General features: G+C 39.6%; 1 protein-coding gene across 6 annotated transcripts in view; it reads left to right on the top strand.

The window, feature by feature from the left end:
- The window catches only part of IA-2 (tyrosine phosphatase IA-2), a 277811-nt gene extending 267257 nt beyond the window's left edge, over positions 1-10554 (top strand). For all 6 annotated transcript variants that reach the window (XM_073971318.1, XM_073971317.1, XM_073971320.1 and 3 more), the window contains 8 exons: positions 166-223; positions 289-1698; positions 5123-5206; positions 5276-5849; positions 5913-6134; positions 6194-6391; positions 6450-6616; positions 9585-10554. In XM_073971318.1, the coding sequence (XP_073827419.1) occupies positions 166-223; positions 289-1698; positions 5123-5206; positions 5276-5849; positions 5913-6134; positions 6194-6391; positions 6450-6616; positions 9585-10110 (3239 nt within the window). In that variant the 3' untranslated portion in view covers positions 10111-10554. The remainder of the gene's footprint in view (positions 1-165; positions 224-288; positions 1699-5122; positions 5207-5275; positions 5850-5912; positions 6135-6193; positions 6392-6449; positions 6617-9584) is intronic.
- Positions 10555-12045: the final 1491 nt, after the last annotated feature.

Here is a 12045-nt window from a genome sequence, read left to right as displayed (position 1 = left end):
GCAGTTAATTATGATTATCGCAACAATTATGGTCATCATTATCATTACAATTGTGAATTTTTTCTTCTCCTTCCCTTTCTCATTTATGATTTCATGGCAATTTTATTGTAAACACCTGGCTCTCCACCCCGTTCGTTATTTGTTCATGCTTGCTGCCTTAAACAGACAACATCTTTGGAAAGTGTATACCAACCACTGGTGTCGATATGGAAGACATTGAAAAGTAAGTTGCACTTCAACAACCCTCAGTGAACTGAAATAATAATTATCACTTTTTTTCTTTTTAAGGACCCCTCTCACGGAAGACCAATCACGTCTACTCGCCACTATGCTCGAGGAGTTGCAGGGGGCCGGGTTAGGTTGGGATCACCCCTATGTCCAGTGTCGTATACAGGGATCTTTGTTTTCTATGCAAAAACAAATACAACTACCTCCGAATCTCTGTGCTAATTTGGCTCCCATGCCAACGGACTTTGAACCCGCTGATGCCATGGCCTTTGTACGTTTCATACCACCGGAAGAGGATTATGCCAATGCAAACAAACTCTTTTACCCGCCTCTAAAGAAACACAGTTCTTCTTCGTCTAGTTCGAATGGCATAAATGCCATACTGCATCAGCTGCAATTGCAGGATCGTCAGATTCGCAATGATCCCCTCGAACTTTCACAATTTGGAGAATTTGATCGCCACCGCGAGTCGCAGATGAATCCTCCCAATGTTATGGATGTATTTTTGGAAAATGAAAGGGCCCGAATTCAAAAGGAACAGGAACAGAGGGAGGCCCAATTGGAAGCTGAGCGCAAAGAGGCTGCCAGGAATCGTTTGGAATTATATCAAATGTTGGCTGCCTCAGAACCTGATCCTCAGCCGTTTGAAAGGAACTATGAACGTATTGGCGATCCAGAGGAAACTTTACCCATGCCACCCTCAGTGCCCATTTATGTTCCCCAAGAACCCAGTGATGATTCCAATGAATTATATTTCCCCGAAAACTATGGTCCCCTGAAGCGAACAAGTGCCCGCAAGGGTGTTGAGAAGGCCAATCGAGAACGTTCCTTCTTCCGTGAATTGGCCCAGGAAAAGGGTTTGGAACAGGAGCCACCAGTCTATAGTCACATCCAGGCAGCGGAACCTTTGGAGGTAGAAGAAATCTCCACCTACAAAAGGCAGCCCCCACAACAACAAATGGACCCAGATGGTGACTTTGACAATCGCCTGGACATAGAAGAAAGCCTCTTCCGCAATTCTCTCACTCCCTTAGAAGAAGAAGCCATGTTATCGGCCAATATGCATCCACATCGCCATAAACAACAACGTCCGGAAAAGGTGTACACTGAAGGTGGTATCATAACCATGAATGAAGTTCCCGGTTTTGATGCGGCCTACAATAAAGAACAGCGCAAGGAAAAGGCACGTGAACTGTTGGCTAATATGTTGGGTTTTACCCGCCACGAACGTTTAGATGTGAAAAAGCCTGGTCCAATGTTGGGTCCTCCACCATCCGTTAAAGAGGATTTGGTAAGGAAGACGACGACGAATGGCACGGATGCAAATAACAACAAGGAACAGTTACCGGCACACATTAAGGGCAGCAATGAGGCTAGCAAAAAGAAGAAGGTTGTTAAAAACCACTCGGACGAAGATCATGCGCCGCATACTGTCGATACTGAGTATGCGCATGTGTTTGTTAAAAACCCGTAAGTAATGTGAACAAATCTGCCAATATTTAATTTGTAATTCCTGACAGTCCATTTGTAATTCTATGGAAGACCCCTATGGGAGATCTTCTATCTATGGAAGACCTCTTTGGGGGGTCTTCTATCTAGGGAAGACCCCTTTGGGAGGTCTTCTATCAATAGAAGATCCCGTTTTGAGGTCTTCTTTCAATAGAAGACTACCTTCGGAGGTATTTTATCTATAAAAGAGACCAGAGAACCCCTTTTGGAGGTCTTCTATCTGCAGAAGACCCCATTCGATTGTCTTCTATCTGTAGAATACCCCTTTGGGAAGTCTTCAATGTGTGGAAGGACCTTTTGGAAGATCTTCTATCAATCGAAGACCCCGTTTGGAGTTCTTTTTCAATAGAAGACTACTTTCGGAGGTATTTTATCTATAGAAGAACCCAGAAGACCCCCTTTGAAGCCCTTTTGTCTACAGAAGACTGCTTTTGGGAGGTCTTTTCTCTGTAGAAGACTCCTTTGGGAGGTCTTCCATGTGTAGAAGACCCCTTTGGGGGTCTTCCTTCTATAGAAGACACCTTTGAGAGGTCTTCTATCTGTAGAGGACCCCTTTGGGAGGTCTCCTATCAATAGAAGACCCCGTTTTCAGATCTTCTTTCAATAGAAGACTACTTTCGGAGGTATTTGATCTATAGAAGACCCCAGAGGACACCCTTTCGGATTTTTTGTCTACAGAAGACCTATACGTGAGGTCTTCTATCTATGGAACACCCCCTTGGGAGGTCTCCTATCAATAGAAGACCCCGATTTGAGGTCTTCTTTCAATAGAAGACTACTTTCGGAGGTATTTCATCTATAGAAGAACCTAGAAGTCCCCCTTCGGAGGTCTTTTGTCGACAGAAGACTGCGTTGGGAGGACTTCTATCTTTAGAATACCCCTTTGAGAGATCTTCTATCTGTAGAAGACCCCTTTCAGAAGCCTTATATCTGTGGAAGAGTCCTTTGAGAGGTGTTTGATCCCTAGAAGACACATCTGAGAGGCATTTTATCTGTAGAAGATCCCTTAGAGATGTCTTCTATCTGTAGAAGACCTCTTTGAGAGGTCTTTTGTCTAATAACCCTTTGAGAAGTCTTCTATCTTTAGAGAGTACTTATATCTATAGAAGACCCCTTTGATATGTATTCTGTCTATAGAAGACTCTTTGGCCTTTAAAGGCCTTCTATCAGTAGAAGAACCCTTTGAGAGGTATTCGATCCGTAGAAGACCCCTTTGAGAGGTCTTTTATCTGTAGAAGACCCCTTAGGAAGAGCTTCTATCTGTAGAAGTCCCCTTTGAGGGATCGTCCATTTTTAGAAGATCGCTTTGAGAAGTCTTCTTTCTGTAGAAGGCCACTTAGAGAGATATTTTTTGTGTAGAATACCACTTTTAGGTCTTCAATCTGGAGAAGATTCCTTTGAGAGACTCCTTTGAGAGGTCTTCCATCCGTAGAAGACCCCTTTGAGAGATCTTTTATCTGTAAAATACCCCTTTGAGATGTCTTCTATCTCTAGAAGACATTATGGAGAGGATTTTTCCTTTGAGAAGTCTTCGAACCGTAGAAGACCCCTTTGAGAGATCTTTTATCTGTAGAAGACCCCTTTGAGGTGTCTTCTATCTCTGGAAGACGCCATTAAGATGTCTTATATCTCTGGACGACATCTTGGAGAGGATTTATATCTGTAGAAGACCCCTTAGAGATGTCTTCTTTCTGTAGAAGAGTCCTTTGAGAGGCCTTCGATCCGTAGAAGACCCCTTTGAGAGATCTTTTATCTGTAAAAGACCCCTTTGAGATGTCTTCTATCTCTAGAAGACGCTTTTAAGATGTTTTCTATCTGTGGACGACTACTTTGAGAGGTCTTTTATCTGTAGAAGACATCATGGAGAGGATTTTTCCTTTGAGAAGTCTTCGAACCGTAGAAGACCCCTTTGAGAGATCTTTTATCTGTAGAAGACCCCTTTGAGGTGTCTTCTATCTCTGGAAGACGCCCTTAAGATGTCTTATATCTCTGGACGACATCTTGGAGAGGATTTATATCTGTAGAAGACCCCTTAGAGATGTCTTCTTTCTGTAGAAGAGTCCTTTGAGAGGCCTTCGATCTGTAGAAGACCCCATTGAGAGATCTTTTATCTGTAAAAGACCCCTTTGAGATGTCTTCTATCTCTAGAAGACGCTTTTAAGATGTTTTCTATCTGTGGACGACTACTTTGAGAGGTCTTTTATCTGTAGAAGACATCATGGAGAGGATGTTTCCTTTGAGAGGTCTTCGAACCGTAGAAGACCACTTTGAGAGATCTTTTATCTGTAGAAGACCCCTTTGAGGTGTCTTCTATCTCTGGAAGACGCCCTTAAGATGTCTCTATCTCTGGACGACATCTTGGAGAGGATTTATATCTGTAGAAGACCCCTTAGAGATGTCTTCTTTCTGTAGAAGAGTCCTTTGAGAGGTATTCGATCCGTAGAAGACCCCTTTGAGAGATCTTTTTATCTGTAAAAGACCCCTTTGAGATGCCTTCTATCTCTAGAAGACGCTTTTAAGATATCTTCTATCTGTGGACGACTACTTTGAGAGGTCTTTTATCTGTAGAAGACATCTTGGAGAGGATTTTTATCTGTAGAAGACCCCTTAGAGATGTCTTCTATCTGTAGAAGACTCCTTTAAGACGTCTTCGAACCGTAGAGGACCCCTTGCAGAGATCTTTTGTCTGTAAAAGACCCCTTTGAGATGTCGTCTATCTCTAGAAGATGCTTTTAAGATGTCTTCTATCTGTGGACGACTACTTTGAGAGGTTTTTTTATCTGTAGAAGACATCTTGGAGAGGATTTTTATCTGTAGAAGACTCCTTTGGGAGGTCTTCGATCCGTAGAAGACCCCTTCGCGAAGTCTTCTATCTGTAGAAGACACTTTGAGAGGTCTTCTATCTATAGAAGACCCCGTTGAGAGGTATTCAGTCTACAGAAGACTCCGTTGAGAGGTGTTCTGTCCATAGAAGAAACGTCCCTTTGAGAGGTCTTCTATCTAAAAAGGACCCCTGTAAATTTTTTTCTATAGAAGACCACTTTGATAGGCCTTTTGTCTGTAGAAAAACCCCTTTGAAAGGTCTTCTATCTGTGGAAGACCTCTTTGAGAAGTCTTTTGTCTTTATTTCTGTGGAAGACCCTTTGAGTAGACTTTAATCTACAGAAGACCCTTTGAAAGGTCTTCTATCTATAGAGGACCCCTTTAAAAGGTTGAGAAGTCCTGTGTGTATAGAAGATTATTTTTCTGTAGAAGACTACCTTGAGAGGACTTATCCTTCTATTAATAACCCTTTGAGAGGCCTTCTATCAATCTTTTGAAACACATCCTCAAGATTTCTTTTGTGAATAGAGACCTAATTTTCTTATTTTCCATCTCTTAATAGCATCGACAGTTGGAATGATGGCGTGCGCATCGTAAACGAGTTGGCAAATATTTTACACATGCAAGGATACTTTACTTATTTAACGTAAGTTTTAGGCGAAGCATGTCACTTGTTGTATTTTTACTTAATTCCCTTTGCCTATCTTCTCCTTAGCGTTCTACCACATGAAGTCTCATTCCGGGTGGACTCAAATAACCCCGAACACAAGACGGCCATTGACATTGCTCGAGCTATAAATGAAAATCGTGGCGTCAAAAACAACATTCTCCGTCGCCTGGGCGTAACGGTACTGAGTGCTGGTGTCGGTGATAAAATCAAACGTGACGAGGATGGCAGTGTTTCGGCAGCTCGTATTGAATTGGCTGACCAGGGGCCCGATGTTACCCACATCATGGTTTACATGTTTGCTGGGGCTGGGGCGGCGGCCATTATTGTAATATTTGTTACATTGATTCTGATTAAGCGTCACGATAAGAAACGCGACAAGTTGGGTGGTATACAATCGGGCATTGCCGGGGCAGAAAGTTGCACCAAGGACTATCAGGATTTGTGTCGTGCTCGCATGGCTGGCAAGGGAAGTAGTACCGTGGAACCGGTAACAAGTGGTCGCATAACATCGTTGAGTAAGGATAATGAAAGGCCACCATCGTCAAGGTCCAGTACATCGTCATGGAGTGAAGAACCGGCTCTCACCAATATGGATATTTCCACGGGTCATATGGTATTGGTAAGTGTAGATTTCGGAAGGTTATAAAATATTTGAGAAGCTAAATGTTTTTCTTTTTTGCAGTCATACATGGAAGACCATTTGCGAAACAAAGGCCGTTTACAAAGGGAATGGGAGGCGTTGTGTCGCTATGAGGCTGAGCCCAGTGCTCGAGATGCTGCTCTGCAACCACAATGCGCTAATTTGAATAGACCCGGTGCCCCATTGCCCTATGACCATTCGCGTGTGGTCTTAAATCATTTGGCAAATGCTGAGGGATTGGATTATATCAATGCTTCGACAATTGTAAGTTTTGAATGATTTGAAATAAAATGAAAAGTAATAATGAAATTTCCCCCATTTAGACCGACCATGATCCCCGTGCCCCTGCTTATGTGGCTGCCCAAGGACCAATTCCCTCGACTTTGGCTCACTTCTGGCAAATGATTTGGGAACAAGGCGCCGTTGTTATTGTGGCTTTATGCCGCCTGCAAGAGAATGGCGAAATTGCCTGTGCCCGTTATTGGCCTGAGGAGGGTGCCGAAGTCTATCACATCTATGAGGTAGGTTGGAATTTGTAAATTTTGAAACTAGAGGTAATGAGAATATTATTCGTTTCAGGTCCACTTGGTTAGTGAACACATTTGGTGTGATGATTATCTGGTCAGATCATTTTACTTGAAGAATTTGCGTACCAGTGAAACACGAACTGTTACCCAATTCCACTTCCTTTCATGGCCCCAAGGCGGTGTACCACCTCAAGCTAAGGCTTTACTGGACTTTAGAAGGTTTGTATATAAAAATGGGATTAAGTGGAAGAAAAACTTAAACTACCTATAGAACACGCATTTCAGTAGTCTTCTGTACATAGAAGATTTCTTAGAGATAGTTTCTACTTATAGAAGACTGATTTGAGAGATATTTCCCTATAAAAGACCCTTTTAAAAGGCTTTCTACCTATAGAACCCCCTTTGAGAGGTCTTCTGCCTATAAAAGATCCCATCAGAGTTCTTTTATCCGCAGAAGACGTATTCTCTCTATTAAGAGGCATTCTCTCTATTAAAGACTCCCCTGAAAGGTCTTCCATCAATACAATTTCCCTTTGAGTGGTTTTTTCCTATAGAAGAAGACCCCTCTGAGAGGTCTATAAAAGACCTCTGGAGAGGTAGTCTACATATAGAAGACCCCTTTGAGAGGTCTTCTATCCATAGAAGATGCCTCGGAGAGAGTTTCTTCCTGTGGAAAATCCCTTTGAGAGGTTTTTCTACTTATATACGACCACTTTGACTTCATTGGGTTATATCTGTAGAAGACCCCACTGGACATTATGCAAGTCCACTTTTTGGAGGCCATATACTTATAGAAGGTACCCGTCAGAGGTCCTCTACCCATAGAAGACCCACTGGTGAGGACTTTTATCTATAGAGGACACATTTGAGAGGTCTATAGCAGATACCCATACGAGGTCTCCTATCTATAAGAACTCCCCTTTCGGAGGTCTTCTATCAATAGAAGTTTCCTTTGGGAGGTCTCCCATCTATAGAAGGACTCTTTGGGAGGTTTCATTTCTATAGAAGGACTCTTTGGGATATTTTCTATCTATAGAAGACAACTTTGGGAGGAATTCTCTCTATAGAATACCCCTTTAAGAGGTCTCCCATCTATAGAATACCCCTTGGAGAGGTATTGTGTTTATAAAAGAGCCCCTTTAGAGGTCTTCTATCTATAGAAGACCCCTTCGAGAGGTATTCTATCTATAGAAGACCCCTTTGCAAGATCTTCTATCTATAAAAGACCCCCTTGAGAGATCTTCCATCGAGAGTTATTCAATCTGTAGAATACCCCTTTGAGAGGTCTTCTATCTACAGAAGACACCTTTGAGAGGTATTCTATCTATAGAAAGCCCCTTTGCAAGGTCTTCTATCTATAAAAGACCCATTTGAGAGGTATTCTACCTATAGAAGACCCCTTTGAGAGGTAATTTATTTATAAAAGACCCCCTTGAGAGGTCTTATATCTGTAGAAGCCCCCTTGGAGTGGTATTATATCTATATAAGACCCCATTGAATGATCTTTTATCTATATATGACCCCTTTGCGATGTCTTCTATCTATAAAATACACCCTTGAGAGTCTTCTATCTGTAGATAATCCCTTCGAGAGGTATTCTATCTATAGAAGACCCCTTGTATCTGTAGAAGACCCCTTAGAGAGGTATTCTATGTATATAAGACCCCTTTGAGAGTTCTTCCCTCTGTAGAAGACCCCATCGAAAAGTATTCTATCTATAGAAGACCCAATCGAAAGGTATTCTATCTATAGAAGACCTCTTGAGAAGTCTTACATCTATTGAAGACCCCTTGGAGAGGTTTTCCATCTATTGAAGACCCCTTGGAGTGGTATTTTATCTATTGAAGACGCTTTTGGGAGGTCTTCTATATATTGAGGATGCCTTTGAGAGGGATTTTTCCTCTACAGTAGAGCCCTCTGAGAGGTGTTTCACCAAGAGAAGACCATCTTGGAATGCCCCTTTTGGAGGTGGCAGGCCCGTTTCGGAGGTCTTCATTCTATAGAAGATTTCTTAAGGAGGTGCTCTATATATTAGAAATCTTCTACGAGGTCTTCTCTCTATATAAAATCCTTTTGGAATGTCTTCTATTCATATAAAATCTCTTTGGGAGGTATCCTATTGACAGAAGTCCTATGTCTTTGGAAGACCGCTTCGGGAGGTCTTGGATATTCTTCCAAAAGAAGACTCCTTTGAAAGGTCTTCATTCAAAAAAGAACCCCTTTGTGAGTCTTCTACATATAGAAGAACCCTTGGAGAAAACGTCGTCTATATAATTACGAGGTATTCTGTCTATTGTTGACCTCTTTGTTAGATCTTCTATCTATAGAAGATCCCTTTGGAAACTTTTCTACCTATATAAGATCCTTTTGGGATTTGTTCCACCTATAGTAGATCTCTCTTCAACCCATTTGATAGTCTTCTCCCTATTGAAGAACCCGTTCAGAGGTCTTCAACCTACTGAGGAATCCTTTCAGAGGTCTTCTACCTACGAAAGATCGCTGGGAGGGTTATTCTTTATATAAGACTTCTATGTTTAGAACATCGCTGGGGTTTATTCGTTGTTTAGAAGACTTCTGGAGTTTATTCAATGACTCGAAGAGGTCTTCTATCATTAGAAGGTCGCTTTGACAGGCCACTTCAGAAGAGTTCTTTGGGTGGACTTCTGCCTATGGTGAACCCCTTTGGTTTGGCTTCTATCTACAAGAAAATCATTTGGGATCTTTTCTGGAATTTATTTTGGATGTAAAAACACGTTTTGGAAAGTATACGGCCCTGTTGTTAGGTGTTCTATCTACAGAATAAAGTTCTAAAGGAAATCCCATTGGTAGGTCTGTACCGGACGGCCCTATCCTATATACATAGAAAACCCCTTGGAAGGTTTTCTTGATTTTTTGAGTACTTTTATCAATCTAAGCTCCTTTCTGGGAGGTTTTCTATCCATATAAGTCTCTTCTCGAAGTTTACCCTCCATAGAAGACCGCTTTGGTAGGCCTTCTCTCCTTAGAAGACTTCTTTGGTTGGGCTTCTTTCTACAAAAGTTTTAGTGAGTTATTTTATGCACAGGAGAACCCTATTGGGAAGTCCTCTATCTTTAAAAATAGTTTCCTATATACGAGCGATTTCTCGTGTCTAGCCATTTTATTTTCCCTCGACTTCTTCTAAATCTTTCCCCCCTTCCTTTTACAGAAAAGTCAACAAGTCCTACCGTGGACGATCATGTCCAATTGTGGTTCACGGCAGTGGTGGTGCTGGACGTACGGGAGCCTACATTCTATTGGATTTGGTTTTGGGACGCATGAATAAGGGAGCACGAGAAATAGATATTGCGGCAACACTGGAACATTTGCGGGATCAAAGAGCCGGATTGGTGGCGACAAGGCAACAATTTGAATTTGTGCTAATGGCGGTGGCAGAGGAGGTGCATGCCATACTAAAGGCCTTGCCGGCAAATCAGTCGAATGAGAAAAAGGATACGGAAACAGCAACAAGAGAAACTGGAGTGCTCAAGGAAGAAGAGGAAGTGGCAACAACGACTGGAACATCGGCGACAGCAACACCCACCAATAAAGGCAACAAGACATCATCGGCGACAACGGAGGATAAGGACAAAGACAAGGAAAAGGATACGACGAAACAGACACCAGCGAAATCATCAACGGCGACAACGGCAAAAACGGCATCGACACAAAAAGGCGATAATAAAAAGAAATAAAGCAACGGGGTTTTTGTGTTGAGTTAAGTTTTGTTTTAATGTTTTACAGTTTATAAAGGATGTGAAAATGCAAGAAAGGTTCGAAAAAGGCTAAAAAGGTGTGCCAGCAGATGGTTTATTTTGTTTGTTAATTCTTTTAGTTTCAATTACGTTTTCTGTTGGTGTGTTAGTAATATCAAGTTTTGAGGCAATTTGTGGACCAGATTTACTAAATTACCAGCCCTTAGCTAAATTTGGAGACAAGGGTTTGCCAATTTGATAAGGGATTAACCGCTAACAGAAAATGCCTAGCTAAGCTTAAGTGTTGGTAGTATATAAGTCTATATATTTATATAAAAATACAAAAATAACATATATTTATATAAGAAATGCTTAAAAATAAAAATATAAAAAACAGAGAACACGTTAAAGCATATATAATAGGTATGAAAGAAGAAACAAAAACGACGATGAAGAAGAAACCAAAAAAAAATCCATTAATTATTATCATTATTATTATTCTTACTTTTTATTCAATTTCAAAACAAATAAATAAGTGTACTAAAAATGTATAGATGTCTACAACAATAACAAACAAGCAAAAAACAACAACAACAGCAAACAAGCATATACAACAAATTAACACAGGAAGGTGTATAATTTCTTTGTGTCACCCGCTCTGCTTAAACGGGTTTAAGATTGGCAAAAAAACGAAATTCATAGAGATTGCAGATGAAAACAAAAACAAGCGTAAATATATAGAAAAACAAACAGAAATTGCTATTTTCCTATTATTATTATTGTAACGATTATTATTATTATTGTCGATGTGTTTGTTATAAAAAAAAACATAAACAAAAAAATATATATCATTAACTAATATGTGTACCTTAAACAAAAAATCATATTTCAAAAAACTACAACAAAAAGGGTGTATCACACACACATATACAAATTATGAACATTTATATGCAAACCAAACCATAAATAAATTATTTAAAACAAAACAAAATGATAAGAATCATTATAAAACATATGATAAATTAATTGAAAAATGATGTAAACTAAAGGAGTGTCATATACACAATATTTTTAATTATTATTATTACCATTAATTAATTTTTAATTGATTTTTTTTTTTGTTAATAATCTAAAGTTTTTATTGTCAAGTTTGAAAAAATCACAATTTTTATTTAAACTCTACCTGTGGGCAGCTAAAAAATTGTAAATTTGGCAATAAAGGTTTTGGAAGTTATAAATATTATTTGTATATACTTTGTCGAAACAGCACAAAAAATATATATTTTTAGTTTTTATTTAATATTCCGTTTTCCCCACCTAAATTTTAATATAAAAATGCTCACAGTGACTCATACATATTCTAATTAAATTTTTTATATTTCACTTTTTTAATAATGAAGAGTGAGGTTATATTGAAATTTTAGTGCTTTCAAGATTTTTACGAAAATTCGACCATAATATGGACAATTTTATTAATTTTCGGAAAGTCGAAAATATGAACTTCGCTATGACAGGAAAATATAAATTATTATTTTTTTTTGTATAAAATAATTTAAATAATTTTATAATAATATTCGTAATTTTACTCGTCACTTTAGATAAGTTCAAATCTAAAAATAGGCGCAAAACAGTTATTCAGATCGGCAGAATGAATAAAGTTTAGCTTTCAAAGTACACATTTCAATCAGAGATCTGCAGGTATGAATGGTCAGAAAAGGCGCATTCGTGCTATTTTCGAAAATCAAATGGTGTTGTTGCATGTGGGTATTCCCACTACTCGTAATTGCAACGAATGGTATGACTGCACACACACAAACCATCTCTGCACGCGTATACCCTAAACAGGAGGCTGTGTCGATTTGCAATAAGTCTCAATTCAAAATTTTTCAGCAATATGTAGATTTTTAATTTAAACTGTATTATCAATTTCAATGC

Source organism: Musca autumnalis, unplaced genomic scaffold (assembly GCF_047663935.1).
Source record: "Musca autumnalis isolate F117 unplaced genomic scaffold, ASM4766393v1 scaffold_2, whole genome shotgun sequence".
NCBI classification, from domain to species: Eukaryota; Metazoa; Arthropoda; class Insecta; order Diptera; family Muscidae; genus Musca; species Musca autumnalis.
This window is presented reverse-complemented; position numbering and strand designations above follow the sequence as displayed.